Here is a 24,215-nt window from a genome sequence, read left to right on the forward strand (position 1 = left end):
GCCCTGAACCCTGAGAGGGACTTGCTTAAATTATGTCTCCACATCACAGTAACAAGAGCCTATTCCCCTCAGGGTCCCCTCGGGCTCCGTTATAACTGAACCTAGGAAGGTAACTCACCATCCAATACACTGTGGTTTTCACAGACCACAGACAACACATTTGGACCTGCTTTTGATCTCTCCCTTCCAGGAGTAGACTGAACATGAGTTCCATAACATTTCTAAACAACTGGCATTCACACGTTGTACAGAAACACACTGCACAAAGCAGGCTGAGACAAACTCTAGCTCCACTACCGCGGACTTCCAATGGATGTGGCAGGCACGCAGCACCCTCTGGCTACCTTGCATGTGGCCAGGTGATAAATGCTGTGGTGTTTCCATAGACCAGCTGTCCTCTCATCGTTTAAGAGGGGATAGAGCTAGAGTTGTCAATAAAGATTTGGAATGCATTTCCTGTTTTACACCATCAAGGGGAAAATTAGCTTAGCTCAGAGGCATGAGACAATAGTGTGACTGATGCAGAGGGTGTTTATTTAGGCAGGCAGCTAGAGAGAAGTCCAGGAGAACTGAATATGCTTCTATTGGCATCACCTGGCATTCACTTCTCCAGCTCTCACAGTAAACAGGGGCTTTGAGTGGGGGAACTTCTGGGCTTCAGGCACTTGCTTGAATCCAGCAAGCCAGAACACACTGCCTCAAGAGTTTCCCTACCTTCTCTAGTATCTTGTATTCCCCTCCCAGATTTTCAGGGGACAGGCCTCCAGATTCTCAAAAACCCTCTGGTGAAATAGCCAGAGAAAAAAGCATAGCAGAGAAATTGCCGAGAAACACCCTCCAAACCCTTTTTTTAAGGGGGAAGAGGATTTCTCCTGAGCCAGTGAAATCCCCCTGCTCCGCGGCTGTGGCTGCTCCACCACACCAGGTTTCACCCATAGAACTGACATTCCAGAAACAGGAACAATACTAAAGCAGTCAGAGCAAAGGCCTCCCCAACTCCAGTGGTGCCTGGGAGCAGTTTTTCTTGCACATGCGAACAAGAGAGTCAGTTATTATGAACTAGAAATTAAGGAAACCCAGAGAAATATGCCCTTACATGACATGAGCAGCACTGGACAGTCCAGGAAACCTTCTGGTCCCTCATCACTCCATTACAGGCAGTGGGAAAGAATTAAACTTCAAGACACATCACAGGTCTGGCACAACAGTCTAACCCCAACACACATTTATTTACTATATATTTCTCTTCCTTCCAAGCAGCCTGAAAGGGAAACGTGTAAATTCAGCTTCTGCCTTCCCTGCTAGAGAGATCTCTGCCTCCCCCCAAACCAGTGCACAAATGCAGACTCCTTCCGAGATGGCCAGGCAAGCCAAGCGCTGGCTGCACCTGCTTTACTTCGCAGCAATGCTAGAGCAAGCACAGTCTCCACAAGGAATTCACATTGGAACAGTTAATGCACCTTAGATATCCTGCAGCCAGAAACACTTTCGACTTTTGGAAGACAGATTACAAAGGAAATTTTCTTCTTGTTTTACTTTCAGAACATTAATTAATCTGCTGTGGTCAAACCAGTCTTCAGATACATCAATTCTGTTAATAAGACAGACTACAAACACTGACACCTCCTCTCCCTGTCTTAACTTGTCTCCAAATCAGACGGGGGACTCCAGCCCTGCCTCATAAAGCATTAGCTCTGCTTAGGCTGCTGGTTTCTTCTCTAATGTGTCTAGATACACACACACTTGTCCACTCCACTCTCATCCCCATACTGAACAACACAGGCAGCTTTAACATAAAACGGAGAAAGCCAAAAGGTTCAGCTTTCTGCCCAAGGTCATACTGGAAGTCAAGCAGTAAGTTTCCCATGGTGAAACACCTGTCACAGGCTATGCCAAGTGGAAATGATTCTAACATGTCAAGATTTTAGGTGACTTTGCTTAATGAAACCAAGCTCTTTTTGGAGTCTTCTCCCCACCACCACCTCTTACCTTCAGGTGTCAGGGTTCTCTGCTGCAGGGCAAAGTAACCTAAACCAAGTTTACCCTCCCTTGTTACAAGAAGCCCTGCCTGTTTCCCCATTTGAAAAATCAACTGGAGGATGCTTTTTCAGAAAGGTTTTAGGCCACTGGGCCAAAAACAGGAGGAAGGAGAAGACATATCGCCACATTATCTGCACAGCAAGCTGGCTCACCTCCCAGCTGGGTTCTCATTCATTCAAGTTCAGCCTCCATTGTGCCAAGAGAAGTGATCCAGCTGGGGGCTAACAAAATAAGAAACTTAAGAACTTGATGGAGGCTTAGCTATGGAGACCGCACATGCAGAGTAGAGGTGCTAATTACTTATCTTAGTACCTGGATTAACTGTGCACTGAAAGTCCTGCCCTGAACAGGAAAAGTGGCTACTGTCCCTGCAGCACATAAATGTCCCAAGCTCCTCTATGTGGAGGCAAGCAAGTACCAAGAGCCATGAACACTGCAGGCGATAGCATTCATTTTGCCCAATCCCAGCACAAGCTTGTAATCTTACAGTGCAAGTGACTGAAGAGGGGAACAAGTTATTTTTCTTTCCCTGCCAGTGACAACCTTCTCGTTACTATGCATCTAAACCCTATGGAAGGACCCTATCAGCCAGCTTCACAAGCCACCTCCAGTGGTCACATATGCCCTAGAGAGCCCTTCAGAGGCTAGTGTCAAATCCCAGCATCCTACGTGCTCTTTCCCCCATCACTGCCAATTAGTCAGACATCTACACAGAAGGGCCATTTTGGGTGTGCTGACAGCTTCCCCTGTCCAATTCATTCCAGGGTCTGTCCATGATCATTACTTCATTCCCTTGCTCACTTCACTAATGCTCTAGCTGTGCTTGGCTGCAATCAAGGACTATTTATTTACGGCTATTTGGAGGCAGTATTCCCACCACTTCCCTCTATGCTAGCCCATACTCCTTCTCCACTCAGCTGTAGTTGCATGGGGATAGTTCACTACAAAGCAAGTTAAATAGCCACTTAAACATCTGCTTTGACAAGATGATTTTTGTCACCCTACAGCTGTATGACACAGACATCTGTGAAACAACAGGGTGTAAACTGTACTGTGATCCAAGACAGGGATTTCATGCCTGTCTAACAACAGCACCAGCACAAAGTGCCTGCTCTTACTGATCAGGATCCTGGACATGCCTGGCCAAATTCAGTGACAGTGTAACCACCACCTGCTGCAGCAAGGACACCCCAGTGGCAGAGGAGGGTCCTGCTCTGAACACACAGCACATGAACAGCACAGGAATGACTGCAATATTGCTTGTTTTTCAGAGGGGGGAGGCTGAGCTATTGCATGACACAAGAAAGAAGAACTAGAATTAGCATGACCTGGGAGATCAGATTTAGGCAAGACCTGTCCCAGCCCCTGAGAGGTCTAGGCATGAATGCATGTAGTAACAGTACTTCCACCTCTGAAAGAGATATGGTGCTTTGTGCAGCTCACGGATGAAATAAGGCTTTCTGTCCTTCCACCTTCAACCTCCCTTCTTTCCAGACTCCTTAAGGGCCCCTTCACCCAGACAAGTGTTTAAGAACTTTAATATAGTGTAAAACACAGAGACGGAGGAAAAAGACCCGTACTGTAGAACTCAAGCCTGAACAGAAGTAACAAAACTTTAGAAGATCCACTCAGAGGTGAGTTCAGCCTCTAGACCCTGCAAAGCATGTCCTGCAACTTTTACTCGGCTGCATACCGTGCCAAGAGCCAGCCTGCATGGTGACTTACAGTGTTGGCTCTCCCTGCATCTGGCTTGGGCACATCCCCAGAGCCAGCAGCTCATTTGGCTCGCTCAAACTTCCAGCAGCCTGCTACAGTCCAGCAGAAAGTCATCACATACGAGATCCTCATGCCCCAAAGGCAGTACAAAGGGATGCTGCCTGGCTTCAAAGGACAGGCAGGACAACCAACAGGACAGTAAAATATACTGACAGGATGGCTGAAACACTCACTTGCAATCCTCCCCTCCCCCTTTATCACAGGTTATGGCAAGCAAGTCATTAGACCCATGGTGATCAAGCTTCACCAAGCCCAACACAGCAGCACCAACTGAACAGTATGCCATGGAGACATCACACTTTGCTGATGGTGACAGAGCACAACAGCAGATGCTGAACACAACTTGCATCCCACTATGTAAGTCCTTAAGTTCTGAGCAAACTGCTTTCAGGTAAGATAGAACAAAACCCAGAGCAAAGAAGAGTTTCAGCTGAGTGGCCTGAGCAGCTGCAGGGCTCGCAGAGGGCATGTGAGCAGAGAAAGCCACAGCTCTCCTTCCCTCAGAAGAGAGAAAGGAAGGACAGGCCTGCTCTGGCTCTCTCATCACCAAGCAAGCTGCACACTTGCCCAGGTTGCCAGGGCAGTACCCAGTTATGTACGTAAGGCCCTAACAGATAAGAACAGCTGCTGTAGGCAGAAGCAGTAGCTCAGCTCAACATGGATGTGTCAGACCTGCAGGTACAGCAGCCTTTAGCTAGTAAGATACTGTCATGGATGTAGCTTCCCTTCCACCACCACCCCACCAGCCTGGTTTGACTCCTGATCTCAGGAATTCAATTTAAGACCATATTCTGGCAAAGTGTAGGAAGGGTGGATTTGCACTCATCTGAACTGGCAACTCTATGTTTGATCTATCAAATGATAAAACAACAGAAAGAATAGCCAAATATCTTTAGGAGGGGACACTAACAGCATGAGACTTTTTTTCAGTTAAGATTTTCCCCACTGCCGCTTTTCAGCCCTTCTTGGCTGGTTCTCTTCCTATTCCCCCCTCCCATGTAAGACACAGCTTCCAGTTCTGCTGACCTCACAAGTCCTGTTCACATCATTCCTACACCTTCACTGATTTCTCTCTCCTTACAGTTGCCCTCCAAGACTACAGAGACTTGCCAAAATGCAGAAGATAAAACATTCTTGTTGTCAAGTCAGCTTGTCCTTTTAACATATGGCACACAGAGTTTTGTTTCATCTTAAACTCAAAGCAACAAAGTTTAGCAGCCAGCTCTCATTATAGTATTACAGAGGTTGAAATTTTAGGCTCATTAGAAAATACTGTATTTAAAATTGTATATAGATTCAAGAACACTGGAAGCTACTTCAAAAAGAATAAATCAGAGAAAACAGGAAGACATGAGTTTCATAGAGCCTGGAAGCAATTCTGCCATTTGTTTTAAGCTTTCTAGTAACATAACATGGCCTTTGAGTTAACATTTCATATCAAACCACTTTAAAAATATATGATTGCCCTGTGATTGTTCTGCTCCTGTGGACATTCATTGGAAAAAGTAAAGTCTGGATACCCATGTTCTCTAGTCAATGCTCACCGATTCCCTTAAACAGTGGGCAAAAACTTAAGGGCATCAAAAGATGTTTCTAATTACTTTTACACTGTTGATGAGAAGCAGATACTTACCTCCTGCTGCATAATTCTCACGTGTCAGGTACTGTACAACTCACCAGGACATTCTCTTCCAAACTTCCTTAAAACAAGCTTTTCTATTTTGACCATGCTCTCTACCAAGCACGTACAATAGTTATTAACCAAACAGGGAGAAAATGGCACATAATAGAATGGCCCTGTTGAAATTCATTAACAACTGCCATTCCTAAAACTTACAGGTACTTTCTGAAAACACATCCCCTACCCCCGCCACCCCTTCCCATCAGACACAGAGACTGAAGAGAGATGCCTCTGCTGAGGAATCTCCACAGGTAAGCCTTCTCAGGTCTTTACTATAGCTTCACTTAGTCAGGAAAGAGAATTTTAGTGGGAATGATTATGCCCAGGAAGTTATGGAAAGATGGATTTCTTCTGAAGGCAGTATCCCGTATCAAATCCGTTTCCACCTAGAGAACAGCTACTTAGAACATTTTGTTCAAACTGAAAAATTTCCAGCCCTTTGATTACAAAGGCAACCTGCCAAGTGAGAGTATAAAATTAGCACATTAGTGCAGTAGTGTCTTTCTTCGTCTGAAGACAGCTTCAGCGCTTCAACTGCGTGCCATAGTTTTAGAGGTAAACCTGAGCTAAGACTACCAAGATTAACTTTCCTACTCCAGAACCTCTCGAACAGCAGTACAATACAGTTACCAAGCCAAATTACATCTACTGATGAAAAATTAAGAACAGAGTAGCAATAAGAGTGCAAAGGCAACCCTAGCACACAAGGAGAACCCCACAACAGCAAACACACCACAGTAAGGAAGCACCACCCAACCATTTTATCCCTTCCTGCTGCAGAGCATATTGCAGTACAGGTGTTTCCCACTGTGGCTTGCAAGCACCAAGTCAATTTTTCAAACTCTAGTTGTACCTGCTGCTCACTTTAGAAAAGTTATTTTTAAAATGCATCATCAAAAAAAGGTTCAAGGCAACCTTTTTCCTTTTATTCTCACGTTTGATAAACATTTCAACAGGCATCCATCCAACTTAAGCAAAACTCTGGATGTACACCTGCTCCAAGCTTTGTCCCAGCTCTGGCAGCATGAATTAAATCCGCTGCCTTTATTTATATAGGCACTATATAGTCACTGGAAAGGTTTCTCCTACCCACCTCTTTTCAGAGCCCCCAGTTGCATCTCCTACCCCACTCCCCCAGCAGACACTGAAATCATTTTGCAAGCAGTAGTTTCCTTCCCTTGAGCTGAAACAAAAGGACACACTGCTGCTCAGGAGGTATTGCTCTGGGCAACACAACAGCAGAGGAGTGAGCAATAACCAGACAGGGCAGCATTCCACTGAACTGAGATAGAGACAGTTGGTTTCAAGACGAGGCCAGCATCTGCTCCCAGAGCCTCTTCAGAAGGGCTCAGGTAAGAGAGCATGAAACAGTCCCCTCCCCAGCAAGTTTCAGAACAGTAAAAATTGCTTCCAAGTCTAATCCCCTCAACACCTCATTTATTTGTTTTTATAATCTCTAAAAATATTCTTATTGAGGATCTAAGAAGTTCTGTCTTCTCCATCCTTCAAAATAACTTCAGCAAGATGGGTACAATAAAAGACATCACTATGCCTAAGGTAACCACTCGCATACAACTCTCTAAACAGCTTAAACGTTTATAAAGGACCTCTCAATACACATTTGTCCTTTCAAACCAGCAGCAGCAAGTCTCAGATTGTCAGGCAAAACAAAGGCTGCCCATTTTTGCTCTGGACCAGCACAGGGATGTTGCTCTGTCACCAGCTGCACCAAAGCAAACCACAAGACCCCCCAACTCCAATCATCTTTGCTTCTGCTCCAATAGAAAAAGTCATTTTTCACCCAGATCTACAAATATGCCCCTAGACCCTTGCCAATTTTCAGACTGTTGGCAGGATACCTGGATTTATGCCTGCCCTGTTTGCACCACAAGGAAAGCATCTGACCTGCTCATGGAGGACAGCTGGCTGTTTCACCTGAAATTGCCTTAAGAAAAAAAAAAACCCCACACAAAAAAACACACACACATCTCAGGCACTCACACTCCCAAGCAAATAATGGGAGGGGAACCATTTTAAGAACCAAATCAACAGGCCTAAAAACCCACCCAAAATACAGAAAGAACTAGAACACAATGAAGCAGTTTCCCAGAGAGCAGACCCGCTTCTCAGAGCCAGTATGCACAGGAGGAAACAATTTGCCAAGCAACTCAGATCTTGGGCTGAGAGCCAGAGGACAGCTCTGAAAAATCTTCCCTCTGCCACCAAGTTCCCACCAGCAAGCCTCTCCCCCAAGTCATTCAATACTTGCATAAAGCCTAAAAGGAAGAGAGGTGATGAGAACTTCAGATGAGATCCAGCTGTACTGTCCCAGCTCCCCTCAGCATCACCCCACTCAGCACACCCAACAATGAGCCCAAGGCTGAGTCTACAGCAAAGCGAGAAAAAGCTTATCCTCACTGCATCAAAACTTGCTGCTTGCAGATTTCAGTCAGCCAGCAACCCCAAGGTTTGCTTTATTCACAAAACAGGTGAGGAGACCCCCCATCCCTCCTCAACAAATTCACAGGACAGGCTTCAAAGCTACTCACAGCAACTCAGCCTCAGTGCCCAGCAGGCAGGGGCCAGCTGAAAGCTCCAGCCAAACGTTCAGCCTGTCCCCAGGGCAGCCCAGGCTGCAGAAGGGATGAACTGTCTCATCCTTCTCACACCTGTTTGCTACAGCAGTAACAGTTCAGGAAAAGAGTGATGCTACTGGCCAGAGACAGGTGCTCTGCCAGGCTAAAGTGGTGGGAAGCATTTGCTCCTGCAAGAGCAAGCGGCACCTTGAGGCTTCCACAGGAAAAGCTGAGGCAGAAACTCTTCAACAATGCATAAAAGCCTCGAGAAAGGAGGTTGAAAAGGCAAAATCATCACTGCTATTTAAATGCTTGAAAAACAGGCAGAGCAGACCCCACATCCAGAGAGGTATACAAGTTGTAAACTAGATTAAGGGGAAGAGTTCAGCTACATTTTCCCCTTTTTTAGAGCAAAATCATAACAAAATAAAAATCATGACCACTTTCTTCCAGCCTGCAAGGGAACTTGGGAAAACAACTACAGAGCAGCTCAGGCACAGAGAAGAGGTCTCTCCTGGAGGAACAAAGTACAGGGAAAGAGGGCTGAGGAGCATAGAGGAGCACAGAAATCCAAGGAAGGCTGGGTTAGTAAGAGGGTGGACAGATAGGATCTAAAAGCTGTACACAAATTATAATGAAAGTGGGAGAACCACAAATAGCAACTTAGGAAACAACAAAAAAGGCTGAGGCATATTAAAAGGAAAGCAATCTTTTCTTGTAAGAGCTGACTACAAAAATATTTGGGGCAAACCAAGCAAAGCAGCTTCCCCACCCCCCCACCCCCCCCCCCCCCCCAAGAAGTGGGTAATTTCTGGAAGTACAAGCAAGGACAACTGTAGTTAGTTAGGGTGGTCAGAGGGGAAAGGGATAGCAGTGAGCCAAGGTGCAAAGAGAAAACAGTTGCTGTGGGAGGTTAAATTAGGTAAGAGTGTACTTTGCTAAGAAAGAAAAAGAGCAGGTGGTAATTGGGAGCATCTCTATAAATGGCCTTATTCCAACAGGAATGACAGTTACTGCACAGCAAATGTTTATAAAATAAAAAAGATCCATTTAAACCAGTGGCCAGAACATAACCAATTACTGCTGTGATACAGGAAGCCAGAAGCTGCAGAGACCAAGGCATGCTGGAGCTCAGCCCTCAAGAAGTACAGAGCCCATCATTCCCTTAGAGACTGGGTCTCCAGTTCCCTTCATGCCCCTACAATTTGCCACACATCTTTTGTCAGGCATCGATGGCAAAAATAACAAGAGGGAACAGGCTGCTCTTATTTCTTGAACAAGAAGTACCAAAACATGATCTTGGGACAAAGCAACTTATCAACAAAAGATTGCCCTTGTTAAAAGGTCTATGCCAGCTCATCTAGCACATACCGTCATTTATGCTGTGTGCAAAAGCACTGTAAGTTTTGAAGGTGTTTAGCTTGCCTTAGTCATAATTTTAAGTTTTTACAGCCAGAGTTTAAAAGCGATCTTGTGATATTTTAAGCCTGTGACCTTTGTTTAGAGTGTCACTTTTAGCAGTATCTATTTTAACGCAGGCTACAACTTTTAGACTATACAAGCAGCACAACAGTTTTGCATTGGATGGCACATCGCTTCGCCTCACACCACTTTGTTTTCAAGAAAAGGTTGTGTCAAAACCTACCTGCTGAAACTCCCACTCACCCAGCCGCCACGTACTCACTCAGATGTACAAAAGGGGTTTTCCCCCCAAGTTGGCTGGTATCAGGGGACCCTTTGGGGGCTGGTTCCATTCTGCCAGCCTAAAGACAAAGACCCAGAATTTGGGGCAAGCCAAGTTGTCTTCCCCCATGAAAGAGGTAGAACATGAGAACAGGGTTGGTGTTTTGTTGTTGTTAAACCTACTTAATCTACACATTGCGCTGGGTCTGCCTAGCAACAAGTTGGGGTTTTAAACTTGTATCATCCTACTTGTGTTCCCATGGCTACTGTCATGAACAGTGCAGTGGCAGCTGCACAAGGGTCCCAGGAGGGACATCTTTAAGATTCCCAGACAGAAAACAATACCACAGAAGTACAAATGTTACACCTGGTACACCTGCCTGGCTTTACAGTTCTTGACTCCCCCCAAAAGCACCCAGAGCAGCCCCCTCCTAAGGAGGCACACTGGTACCTACAGGTCATTTACACTGTTCAACGCACACAAAAAAAAAAGCCCTTGGATTACAGACACGGCCCTTTTAGCTTCTCGCACAGCCGTTAGCAACCCAAACGCAAAACTGAACAACTCCAGCCAACAGCACCTGCCACATGGGGCAGCTAGCTCTCAGGAGGTGAAAAATCCTCCCCCTATCCCCATCCACACGTGGCCAAGACTCAAACCAATGTTACTGATGAGAACAGAGGGATGAGTTTAGACCCCCAAGGAAGGTGGGAAGTCACAGGGAAGAGAAAAAAACTCCATATTTCAATGCAAACTGCAAGTAAAGAGTTGCTTCAAAAGCAATGCTGTTTTGTAAACGAGACTTTCCCAGTCCTGCCACTTCAGTTCTTAAAGGGGAGTCCATTTCCTACTCAGGAAAGGTTTTTCTTAGCATCCCCAATCCCCCTTGTGGAAGTGGAATCTCTCTGTGCCTCCTCCATGGACCGGCTAAGAGCAGAGGGCAGGCATCATGCCCCTGCGTACAAGCCTTGTTTATACATATGCCTTAGGGATTTCTGAACCCAGAAGCCAAAACTATGATTACACATTTGTTACACCAGGCTTTCATACTAGGGTTATAAAGTCTAGAAGAACACCAGTTCAAGGTCACATACACTAATAATTATTTTTAATACCCAACTTTCAAATCAAAGACTGTACGAACTAAACCCCAACCTGATAAGGCATCTAGCCATCTAAAAGTACACGCACATGCTATCATCACAGGTTATCACAGATACCTACAGACAGCAAAAATGAAAAGCTGCGATAGACAGCCATGTGGTTAGACTCCTCTAATTAGACAACTACACTACAAAAACAAGCCATTGACTTTCTCAGATTATTACCTGTGAAATCCATCCAGATGAAGAGCACAGAGATAAGGGAGGTGGTGAGGAAGATGAAATAACTTTAAGGACAAAAGCTCACTACCTTATCCTCCTGCCTATAATTAATAGGGCAGGGGAATAACATTTTTCTGGAGATATACGTAGTTATACAGAATACATGTAAGACTCTGCTGATGTGCCCTATAGGTACATACAAGATAGAAAGACAGGTTGAAGAGGGAAGCATAGAGTACAATTTCCTCCTGAGAGGGGATTTTTGCAATTTTATCACACGGCTGCAGCCTCCTCACCCCAGACGCAACATTTACCAATACTTCCTTTATGAAGTTCAAAGAGCAAACTGCTGCTTGGAGTTGAATTTTTGAAGATATTTGGAAAGATAAGTTAAACTCACTTGTTTTGTCTCAATATTGTACAAATTTATTCAGTTTGACCTACAATACTTAAAGGCAGTCCCATCACAATCTGTTGCATTTCAAAACAGAAACAGGAGCACAAAAGCAGCCCAATTCTAGAATATGCTGGAGAAACTTTCACTGCCTTCACAAAGGCTGAGCACATCCTCTTGCACTTTCGAAAAGCACAAAGTCATCAAAACTTTCATATCAAACTATAAATTAAAAGCTTGTAAAGTTTAAAAAGCCATCTAATCTAACATACCTTACTTAAGCATTTAAGACCAAGTTTCATTTACAAATCAACTTCATGTGTTCAAGAGCTGAATTTCAAACTGTTGTTTCAAGTTTAAACACTTAAGAACGTGGGATTGCTCATCTTCTTATACTGTCAAGTCAAAGCCTCAAAAGACAAGGTCACCCAGTACATAAAGAGGTACAGACTTCCTAGGAAGACAGCAGGCTCTAACTACCCCAAAGTTTTCTTTTTTTAATTTGGTCTCTAGACTCAAATCAGCCACTAGTCACCATGTCTAAATATTACCTTACACTTGGAATGAGTAAGGCAAGCCTTGGCCACAACCACGAATTGTTGTATCCTAGGGAAGCGGGGACTAGCACAAACCACAATTTTCTGAGGAGCCAGTTACTTCAGATTTACCTGCCCAGCACATTAAAAAAAATAATATATTAAAGTTACAGCACAGTTAAAATACATACGTATGTCCAACAAAGCGCTGTCATTTACACTGCTCTGAAGGTATGTGACAGGACTGCAGCCCACTATAAGCCGCATTATACAGTGTGCCTTTATACAGTGTGCCTTGATCACAGAGGCAAAGATTTCCGAGCTAATTATAATGACTAATCACAGGGAGCTCTAAGCCTTCACTTGGCCAAGTCACAGACCTAACTAGGGCTGCAAACAAGAGTTTTTAAGAGCAACTCATTAAGCAGCAGGAACCAGCTATGAAGAACAAAGTAGTCACTCTACCTAGTATTAATTCCAGTCCAGCCATTAATACATTTGTCAGTACATGAGACAGCTATTACCTCCACATACAAACACTGCATGTGCCAGGCAGGGAAGGAAGCCACAGGCTTTGGCTGCACCGAGACTTGTTTGTTTACTACAGCATTAAGGTTTGAGAAGGATGTTCTTGGTACTATTTGAATAATGAGAAAGCTCCAAAGCCATGCCTTGGAATAACATGGACCAGAAGCTCTGCTCACCACAGCAGCCTCTGCACCCCTTCACAGGACAAGTGAACAGACCAGGTGAAAGCTAACTACTGAGCCACGCAGGATTAAAAATGGTCTCCCTTGGGCAAACAGCCCAGAGGTAAGAAAGGTATGGCACCAAAGCAACAGCTGTTCTCTTGCTGAGGTGCCAGAGATACGGATAACAAAGTCTCCAACTTGGGCACTACTATTTTCTCCAGGGTGGATTTAAGAAACAGAGAATAAGCTAACCTGCCGGCATCCAGAAGTCAGCTTCATTCTTGTAATGTAGTAGTGGGACTGCACACTCTCCTGCCATAGTGACTAGACCAGCAGCATGTACCAGTCAAGGAACAAGACGAGACTGAGATTCACCACACACCAGCAGAGTTGCCAGCACAGTAAGGAGGTGGCAGCAGTCATCTCCCCCTTCTCCAGGGCTGCTGGGGACCAGGCCTGGCCTTAAGAACTCCCTTCAACTGTACCTAAATGCCTATGGGGTTGAGACAGCTGAAAAAACAAGGTTTGGGCAACAGCTTTTGGTGGAGCGCCTGTGGAGGACTTCCTCATCTGCTCTTAAGTATACCACATACAGAGAGGCTTGGACTTCTGGAAGAAGGAAGACAAGAAACATATAGCCCACAAGGGAATAAAGGGCTAAGCAGATCAACTAGGGGAAAACTCCTCTTCTCCCACCCAAAAGTTTAAGAGAAAACCCACAGTACCTTGATTTTCCACCACCTGAGGAAAAACTCATGTAGGGGACGATGCACATCTCCTCAAACAACAGTGAAAGGACACCTGGTTTATCAAGATACCAGGCAGTCTCTGTCAGCCCAAACACACTGGGCATTAGTATATTATGGTTTGGTATTTCTGATTAGATCAAACCTTCTCGTAACTCTCCCTTCTTTTCCAAAGAGACACTTGCACCAAGTTCCTTCCTGCCTGTAGTGTTTAAGGCAAAGTCATTTGAGAAGATGAGATAGCTTTCCAGGATACCAGTATTTCCATTTTCAGGAGCTTGGTTTTGACTTTTCCACTTGCTCAGATGGAGATCCCAAAGTCTCACCTGGAGAGCACAGTTTTCTCCCCACCCCCTTTCTGACAAGTCCATTCATCTAAATACCATTTTCTCTTACAGTCCTTGGGTATTCAGACTATTCACAAACTACTAGGACTGTTACGAGCAGGACTATCTGCAAGCAAAGAAACAGAACAAGCTGGCTGGGAGCTGCACTTACCAAGTGCAAGTCCTAAGGGGGCTTTTAACAACCTTTTGTTAAAGGGTTACAGTCCCCATCATGTAGACCAATAGGCGCTTCATAGTTGAAGATATAACCTAATGAAATCTGGCCTTTACAATCACCAAAGAAAGACAGCTGTTCTAGGGGAATCAGCCACTCAGTGGCTATTCCATTATTATACTTTCACCTTTAATCTTAAATAGACAGAGGATGGGTGCACTTTTTACAGAGTTGGATGGATTCACCAGCTTCCTCCCCTAGGGCACAGCCACACCACCACTTCGCCGTTAGGCATTTCAGATCAGAGACAGCCATGACTATACATATATTTTTTATATATGTGTATTTTTACCCCTTCTTAGATACAACTACACTGACAGAGTTTCTGACTACACTGAAAAGGGTTGTTGGTTTCTTCCCATACTCCTCCCCCTTTGTTTTTTGTAACGGTGAAACAACACAGTCTTGGCCACTAAAGTGGTTCAGGGAATATCAAGTGTTTGTGCAGGAGCACACAAGAGTACAGCTAACTGTGGAGTAGCGAACAAGCTCCTCAAGGATTAGTTACACTCCAGCAGCAAGCACCTTCCAGTAGACTTTCCTGCACCTAGAAGTAGAAGCACTACAAAGTATTTCCTTCCACCATTTCTACTTCACAACAGTTACAATTGTTACAGTTCAACAACAAAATACTGGGAAGAGAGCAGCGTTGCTAACAAGGGATTGAAGCCTCCCAATTTACACACATCCCAAATTTGGATCTCTACAAGACACTATTGAGTCAAACCAGCTTTCGCTCGTTTCCACTGGAAATAGCTTCGGAAGATGCTTTCCAAAGATGACCAACACAATTGATGTTCAAAGGTACAAGATACGGCTTGTATTTTTACTGCCATTGCAGCTAATGAGGGAATCTAAAGCTGTAGTGCTACAAGAGAGGAAAAAAAAGCTCATCTGCCTTCACTACATGTCAAAATCCAGGAGACACCGTTCTCCGGAGGGAGTTATTTAACACTTCTCAAAATTACAGAAGCTTTCATCTTTACTTAAATTCACTGGCCGTGTTAAAGTACTCACTAATGTTTTCTTGCTCCTATTTTCAATGTTCCAATAGCGTAAATTAATAAACAAGTAAAATGGTCAAGCACAGTATCAGCGCTTTGCCATATGAAAGATTTTTATTTAGCTTTAGGATATGCAATGTTTCCTTCCACTGAGTTTTTTCATTAACAGGACATGTGAGTTTCATTTGTATGGATTAAAAGAACCATAATAGTTTTCCCTCTTCAAAACCCTCAACATCTCAGACCAAGAACTCGCAAGAAATGCTGACCTACCAATACCAGCCTTTAGTTTAACACACAGAATTTTCAGCTGGCAAATATTTGACTCTGAGCTCTAATAAGAGAAAAATAGGAGAGACAATAGCAATTTTTCACATCACATCTGTGAAATAAAGGCCAAACAGTGAAACACAGCTGAAGTGCAAGTTTTACTGATTCTAGTGAGCTCTGGCATGGGATTTTCAGCCCAAAAAAGTTTTGGCTTATTTAATAAACACACTGCCTCTGCAAAAGCCTTGCCTTTACTGTACAAATATTCTTATTATACAAATAATAGAGGTGTAAGTACTATACCAATAATATAAGTTTTTGAGAGGATAAAATAAGTGGGATCAATGCAGCAAAATCTTTCCCAAAGTAAGGGGAGACTGGGATAGGCAAGCAAGACAGGAACATTAACTTTGGCAAAGAACCTATAGGCTCTGCCAGCCCATGGAATAGGCCTTGCCACCATAGAGAGATTCACTAAAGGAACTGCAAGTAAGGACTACTTCCTACAGAGCTTTCCAGCCACAAGCATTTTTACAGTCCAAATCACATCATGCCCTTCCTCGGTCACCATCACAGCAAGTTTTAGCCACAAGGAGTATCAAAAACTTGCACCAAGGTATTTTAATCCAGAATGAGAACTTGTTATTTTCTGGTTATAAGGATGAAGCAAAACCAAAGCACAACCTTTAACCATTTTCCTCACGCTCTATTCAAACAAGGGAGACACGAGCACTCTCTCACTCCCTATCCCCCTTCCATGCAAACAGAAAGGCGCTGAGGTCCCTTCCCTCCCCAAACCTATGAGATCTTGAGAAGACACTCTCTTCACTTTCAGGCCGTACCATATGGTACTTTTTTTGCTCTTCTCCGGCTATTTAATTCATGAAACCTAGAATAGCATCACACCACTGCCTTGCTCTACCTCTCCTTTGTCCCGTAGTCTCACAGAAAAGGATTTCAGAAAAGCTTTCCTGATTTTATTGCTCTTTGCTACAGACTGCATGTGGCTGAGAAGTGAAACAAAATGAAATGTTTTCTCTGCCCTATGCATAGGGACAGAAGAACACCCACACAAGAACGCTGATGTAAGAATCAGCAGTTACAGATATCTCCGCTAAACTCAAGGTATAACTGAACATTAAGCTAAAAAAAAAGAGGTAAGACATACAAGGCCTAGTCTGTGCCATTTTCCCCTTAGACACAGCTAGAGCAGCGTGAGCCCTTTACATTTTACCAGCCAGCTAATCTGAAGGTGAAAGCCTCTGCAACTCGACACCAAGCAACCTTCAAGCTTTAGGACCCTTTGGTCAACCATCCCTAAAATTTCTAGTGAGAAACAGACACAGCATCTGTGCGCTCTGATAACACTATTTCATCAATTCAACTTTGAAATTGTCCTGTCTCACTGGTAATATAACAGTTTCGGTCAAAAGGTCTTAGTGCAGGGTGTTAGGCTTATTTAGGGTTTTCTTTCTTAAAGAAGGGAACAAAAGAAGCATAACAAATAAACACAACATGGTTATTTAGCCTTTAGGACTGAGAAAAGATCACAAAATTCAGGAAACAACGTTGCATTGCAAAACCATTCCCGAGTAATTCCAGAGGCTAGGAAACCAACTCTTCAATACACAAGCAGACAAAGTTCACCTCAAACTTGTTAACTATAAAGTTTTTGTTTGTTTGGGGTTTTTTTTTTTTTTTTGGGGGGGGGGGAGGTGGGGAGAAAATAATAGATCAGTAAATGAGGATCCAATGCCCATTCAGGTCATCAGAAGACTGATCATATACTTCAAGTGAATTTATCAAAAGCTGTATTACACCGTGTACTCAAGGGTGCTTGCTGATGCCGTGTTAGGGTATATGTTACTCAGAAAAAAAATCTTCCCTACATCACATACTTCCCCCCACCCCTTCCATTCCACACAGTACAAAAAGCAATAACCTTTGTATAGGTCACTGTGCATCTATAAGTTAAAACCAGAACAATGTATAACTAAGCACATAATAGTGAGGAAGGGGCATATAGTATTTTTTCCCCTCCATCTATTATGTTAGAGAAATGAATTGCACAAAAGAGGTAATTCACAGGGGTGACCGAAAAGCCCAAGTATTGTTGTGATACCTGGCTAATAGCCAGTGTGATGCACATTGTGTTACAGAAATGTTGCATTTGACCTACAGATTGAAAAATAGTGTCAACTGCTGCCTAACTAACAGCTCTCCCCCTTGCCTTTTTCTTCTTCTCCACCTCCTCCCCTCACCCCCCTCCCTTCCTCCTGGTCAACCAAGAAATGGAGTTCCTATGTGCCAAGACCTTGTATCTTATTTTGTCACAAAATGAAGGGGGGGGGAGGAGTGGAGGAAAATGAATCCGTAAATACCTACAAGTAATAATGAACTTAAGGGAAAAAAAAATATCCTCTTCACCCTCGTGCTCGACACCTTAACAGTTAACAAACATATGTATTTAATAATTAAAAAAAAGCATCCAACACATTAGTGCACAGCCTGAAGATGATCCATGAGAAGCCTTTTTCGTAAATCCACACAATAGTAACTCTCAGGATGATTCAATAAGGAGACACTGTGGCTTTCCACACCATTCTTTTTGTTTTAAGGCAAGAGGTGCGGAGGATTCAATTAAGTTTGGGCTGGGCAAAGGGACAACTCCAAACGCTAGGCTCTCCAGACAAGAGGAGGGTTTTTGCTAGCTTCACCCTCCACTTACAAAGGAACAAAACAAAAAAAAATAGAAATGCTTAGATTTCAAACTAAGGAGGTCAACAGCCTGTCTTTCTATACACAGAGATACATCAGTACTAACGTGCTTCCAGCACCTGCCTTTCAGCACAGCCCCAATTCCTTTGTTTGCTCAAAATTTGCTTCCATACCACTTTAAATTAGCTTACAAAGAACCGCAGCAGAATAGCTGGAATGTGAAACATTTATTTTTTTTTTGAGGGGGGAAGTGAGTAGCTTCTTAGGAAGAGAGAAAATTAAAATACAAACCCAAGCCCCTTCTAAATACCTTCGAAAAAATTATATTTACAACTTGATATCTTCTAGTTCCACCGCTGCCACCAAGCCCACAGACAGACAAGTCCAGGAGGGGGGTAAAAAAAAGAAAGAAAGAAAAAAAAACCACCCAACTGCCATCTCCTGCCTCCTCTAGCCCTGCCAGCTTCCCTGTTCCTCCCTGCCTGCAAAGCGCCCTCTGGAAAGCATCGAGACTTCTTTTATCAGCCGGGGGGTGGGGGGAAGAGGGGGTCCTTGCTCCCGCTCCGGGTGTTTGGGGCCGGAATTAGGGGGGATTATTTTCGGGCACACACCCACACCCACCCCCCATGAGCAGAGTACCCCCCCCGGCTCCGCTCATCGGTGGGAAGTCCAAAGGGGTGGGGGGGGGGAGATGTATTCGTGCCCCCTAAAAAAGAAATAAATAAAGACTTACCGGGGTCGAAATCGGGGACCACCGCCTGGTACTGCGGCCCGACCCTCATGCCGCCGCCAGCTGAGGGAGGCAGAGGGAGAAGCGTTACCCGCGTGGGCCCGCCCGGCCCCTGCCCCCCCAGCTCCCACACACGCCGCCCCCCCGCTCCTCACCGTGCTCCTCATCGCTGGAGGACCCCGAGCTACCCTCCTCCCAGGAGTTGCCGCTGCTGTTGCCGTTGGGGGCGGCGGATAAACTTTTGCTACCGCCGTTGTTGTTATTATTCGCGCCGGCGGCGTTGTGGTTCCTGCCCCGCCGTTTCCCCGAGACCTCCGGGCCCTTCTCGATCATGGCTGGCATTTAGGGGAGGAAGGGGGGGTGTGGAGAAGAAGGAAAGGAGGGGGGGGGGGGGGGGGGTCAGAGTTTAAAAACTGCGGGGGGGGGGGGCTGGGGGAGGCGCCGAGGGCGGGCGGGAGCCGGGGCGGGCCGGGCCGGTGCGCGGCGGCAGCGGCGCTGCTACATCCCCCACCACGATCGCCCCTAACTTTGAGGCTCATCCCAGCCCTGCGCTGGGACTCCGTTCAACCTGCGCTGCTGCCTGCGGTAGGCCCCGCCTCCCCCAGCTCCTACCCCTCCGCATTGGCTAAACCTACATTTTGGGAGGCCAGGCCGCCTGCCCATTGGACGGCGTTTCCTGTCCATCGTGGCGGCCCGGCGCTTCCGTTTGCTGGGTTAGGTGGAGGCGTATCGCCGGGCCGTACGTGTGAGGGCTCCGCGATCTCTCCGCCCAGCGATACCTCTCCTCGGAGGGCTGCGCCGGGGCGGAGAGGGGGAGAGGCGGGTTCGCTCACCCCCGCCGGAGCGGCGCCCCCTGGCTCGGCCCGGCCCGCGGCGGGGGCGGCAGTGGGGTCCTCCGCCCCACTGTGAACTCAGCAACGGGAGGAGGGTGGCGAGGGACTACTTTTCCCCCCTCCTTCTCCCCCCGAGGCGGAAGGTTACGGCGTGGTTTGAATGGGATTCCATACAAAGCCCCCGTTGCCCGTGGGCCGTTGAGCTGGGCCGGGTCGGGGGTGCTCGGTGTCTGTGCCCGGTTCAGTCGGAACGGCCGCCTGCAGCAGCGGCGCGGAGGGGAAGAGTCTCTCCCGGGGGTGGAGGGGGACGGGGACACGGACACAGATACACGCAGCGAACAGGGGTGGCCTGAGGTAGAGCGGGGTCGGCCCGGCCGGAAGCGGCGCTGCGGGTATGGGACGGTGTCGGGGCCGGGGGACTCCCCCTCTGGGGGAGCGGAGCCCTGAAGGGACGAGGGCAGCCAGCCGGGGAGCAGCCCCCCCGCACCCCGGAGCAGGATCAGGCCCATCAGCAGGGTGCTGCCGGCTTTCCCCCAGCGGCGGAGCCGCCCGCCGGGGCGTCTCGTCACCGTCACAGGGCGCCACTGCTGCCCCGGCCGCGGCGGTGGGCGCCAGGGGTCCGCTCCGTAACTCCCGAGCGCCCCGCCGCTCCCCGGGGCTCTTCTGCCGAGCCGAGATCCGCTGCTGGGGCCCGGCGTGCGCGGCGCCCCCGAGCTTCCCGGCTCACGCCTCGCCAGCCGGGCGCCTGGCCGCCCTGCCACCTCGGCGGCGGGGGGCTCGGGCCGCGGGGAGCCCCCTCAGCCTGCGCAGCCCGGCGGGGCACGGGACCCCTCCCCGCATGGCGCCGTCCGACGGCCGGGCTGTGGCGGCGGGGGCGGCATCGCCCCGCGCCTCGGTGCCTTCCCCGGGCCGCCCCCCGCAGCGCTCCCAGAAACGGGGACGGAGCCGGGGCGGGGGGCGAGGGAAGGAAACAAAAGGGGAAGCGAGACCACTTTTCCTTTCGTCGTCACACGAGGCTCCGGTCGGCAACCCCTGTGTGCTTTGGGGCGAAAACGGGGGCGGGGGGGTGTCCTGAGCCGGCCTGACAGAAACGGGCAACAAAAGTGTACGAACTGTTCGCTTTTATTCGCCACTCGGGCTGTACGGCAGGGTGAGGGCAAACAATGCACAGCCATGGCAAGCAGCTCGTGGGGTGTGTCTTCCATTTTCATTCAAATGAACTTCTGTAGCAAGTTTTTCTTTTTTATTGGCCCGTGCAATTAAAAGTGCAATTTGACTAGCAGCGGTTATCTCATATCAGACGAACTGTCCCCGGCCACTCCCCTCCTCCCTCTGCCATTTTAATCCAGGAGAATTTGCACAGGGCGAGGGGGAAGAGCTGCCGAGGGAGACGCTGCGGGCTCTGGCGCTGGCCTCACCGCTCCCTCTCTATATTGTACTTTTAAGATTATCAAGATTATTCCACTTTTAGGTGGTAGTTTGGAAAGGCTCCTCCTTAATTTTCGTGCACCATTTACCCCGTTAAATTAGGGGAAGAAATACCTTTCTGAAATTTCTTTCAGTATACTGACCTCTTTGCAATTTTTATTTTCTCCTCTGTACTGGGTATATGTGTTGTGTTTATGTACTGACAGATGCATAAGCAGTTTTCTTCATGTGCACCTGCATGTACCTGTGAACATTTACTTGCCACAGTTATTTATTTAAAGTACCAAATAAATAAAAAAAAAGGTTTATTTACACTATATAAAAATAACTTCTTCTAGCTCACAAAATACGTGTTATGACAGTGACTTTTGATCCCGTGCTCTTTAAAAATATTAGTTCTAAAAAAATATTAGTTCTAAATCAGGGGAATAAGTAGCGATGCTTTTAAACCCCGGTACTGTACTGACAGCCACAAGTATTTCCCAGCAAGAAGTGTATTGGTTCTTCAGCATAAAACAAACACATTTTCATGAGAGACAGGAATGCAAATGTGGCAGGGTGCTCTTTACCAAACTTCACTATACTCCAATATTTCTACTCCAGAAATGCAAGGGCAGGAAGGAAACAGCCAATTTTTCATTTAGAAATGAACTTGAGTGAAATTCAAAAGGTTTTACCGTCTGCTTTGCAGGTCCCAGACCTGTGGGGGCAAGGGGGTGATGACATGGGAGAAACTCTCACCCAAGGGTAAGGCTGATGCACACCTGAGTATCCAACTTGAACCTGAGACCACGGATGTGCTTACACTGAGACACGTGTACGGCTTTGCAAACTGGGGCCTAATTCTGGTCCTCTTTCACTTCCACTCCTCCCTCCTCCTCTCTTCATAGCCATTACCCACTCAGGTTTTAATCCCGGGGCCTAAGTCAATCATCTAAAATATTTATAACACGATTTCACGCTTTTAAACTTGAAAATGACATTTACTGCCGACACTTCACAACTGTTGGCCTTTCCTAAAGCTGTGGCCCCAGCCCTGCCCTCCCAGGAGCAGGGGTGAGGAGGGGGCTGGAGGCACCTAAGAGGATGGCATCCCCTTGCCACCCCACCTTTGCTTGGCAGCGTCACCACAGAACACCCGTGGGACAGTGAGCCACGTGTGGCCGCTCCCGTCCGCTCACCTGGCTGCTCCTTTTCCCCGACAGAAGATGGGGAGATGCTCAGGAACAGGAGCAGATCGGTCCCTTCTCCCCTGGGTGCCGAGAGGTGCATGCGTGTGCGCTGGTCATGCATGCGTGTCCCCAGAGCAGGAAGTCTCGGGGCTGTCACTGTCACAGCCAGTTTGCACCTGTCACAGCTGTTGTCCCAGGCTAACAACGCCCCTTTCACCCCCAGCACGGCTGTTTCTTTTCAGGATTTCCCTGCAGAAACTCATGAGGCTGGACTGTGTAACACTTTGACGCCGATGGAGCTTTTTGTTTCTAACCACTGAGAAAAGGTTTTGTGTTTGTTTTTCCTTCCTTAACAGTGGCGTTTGGTTTCTTTCCACTTAGGCTAAAAGCCTGAAGTTTTGAAAGTGTCCCGACACAGCACTACAGATTTTGGAGGAAACTTGGAAAAATTCTTTTCTGGCCGTAAAGAAAACTCTTGGCAGAGTGTAGGCGAGTGTGTACACAGAGATCATACACAAAATACAGAATTGTGTTTTCTTTTTCGGCAGCAACAGTGAATGCACTTTTTGCAGCCTCTGACTACGGCAAATGCCAAGAGAGCAACAAATTCTACTCCTCCGGCTCATGCCACTCACCCTGGAGAAACCCAATGTTAAAATTTCATTGTTTTTAAGGTGGGACAGATGAAGGGGAAAGCCCATGAACACTAAGACTCTGCTGGGTACAGGCTCTTGTTTACCTGGATCAATACTTCATTTAGACACATTAAGCTGTGATCCTGCACGTGACTGCGCACACCTGTATGTCCTGCCCAGGCCCATCAAGCCGTGTGTAGCATCAGGAGGAGCTTCATAGACAATCTGTAGCTGACTGAGTCACATAAAGCAAGGATGGGTAGGGCCCCTGAGCTTGACTGCAACCTCTGGACAACCTCTGGACATTACTGTAGATGTAATAGTTAACCTGTTCAGCTGTTTAGACATGAGAGCAAAAGCGGGGGGAGGGAAGTCTTTTCCTTATGAAGGTGGTGTCACTGTTGTGTGTTCGCTGTAGCCTAACAGGTTGGACCGGGCAAGATTGTCTTTTTAAATAATTTCTTGAAATTTTGTGATCCTTGTCAAGGGAAAAGCAACTTTTTTACAACTTTTACATGAAAACTTTCTGTTGTCATTAACCCTGTTAGTCCCACAAGTAAAATACAGATGAAATAGAAATGCAGCTGGGACGCCCAACAACTGAGCAGCCTTCATTCCCTGGACAAAAAGCAAAGCATCTTCTGCCTCTTTCTTGGTCTCCTTCCTGCCCAGGTGAGCATTTTGTGCCTTTCACCAGGGCAGTAATGCTTGCCACACATCCCTGGGGCTGCCAGTTCTTGCAACAAAGGGTTACAAGAGCTAACACCCCTTCCATATGCCAGAGTTGTAAAAAGCAGCTCTCACCCCCTGTGTATTGTATTTTACTTGAAATCAGACACACTGGAAATGCTTACCCCAGTGAGAATGTGCCTGTGTGTTTACATGAGTGTATATATATATATGTATGTATGTATATGCACACACATATATTTGGTTACGAGTAGTAGAAGGGACAATTAATAATGCTCTAGACTGATTGTTCTTAATACTGAAAGGCTATTAATCAGGAAAATGTTACCCTTTGAACAAAATGTTTATACAGTCAACACTATGGGTGTGGTTTTTTTCCCTGGTGCTAAGCTGCCTGCTAAAGCAGAGCAGAAATCGGGTTTATAATCTCTTCCATTAGAACTTTGTGCTCCAAGTTTGACAAAATTTTGGCAGGAGTTTGGAAGGAGTTGATGCCTGGCTGTCTTTGGTTTCAAGGGGACTTAGGTGTTCAAACCTCAAGTCTCTGGAAGCATTTGGATACCTAGAAGACGTAAACAGACATCATATGCAAATTTCAAAAACACCCCCTTCTGCTGAAAAAGTCCTAAGGGGCATCTAATTTCATTTTAATGTAACTGAAAGACTTTAAAAATCTGTCCCTAACTCTTCTGCTCTCCTTTGGAAACTTGTCCTTGGAGCCTTT

At 46.5% G+C, this 24,215-nt stretch overlaps 1 protein-coding gene across 1 annotated transcript in view; it reads right to left on the minus strand.

Moving 5' to 3' along the window:
- The window catches only part of RCOR1 (REST corepressor 1), an 89,822-nt gene extending 70,696 nt beyond the window's left edge, over positions 1-19,126 (minus strand). Inside the window, exons 1-2 of the mRNA XM_055715943.1 lie at positions 18,889-19,126; positions 18,737-18,796 (exon numbers count right to left, since the gene is read on the minus strand). Coding sequence (XP_055571918.1) covers positions 18,737-18,796; positions 18,889-19,075 — 247 coding nt within the window. The 5' untranslated portion in view covers positions 19,076-19,126. The remainder of the gene's footprint in view (positions 1-18,736; positions 18,797-18,888) is intronic.
- Positions 19,127-24,215: the final 5,089 nt, after the last annotated feature.

This window comes from Falco cherrug, chromosome 7 (genome assembly GCF_023634085.1).
Source record: "Falco cherrug isolate bFalChe1 chromosome 7, bFalChe1.pri, whole genome shotgun sequence".
NCBI classification, from domain to species: domain Eukaryota; kingdom Metazoa; phylum Chordata; class Aves; order Falconiformes; family Falconidae; genus Falco; species Falco cherrug.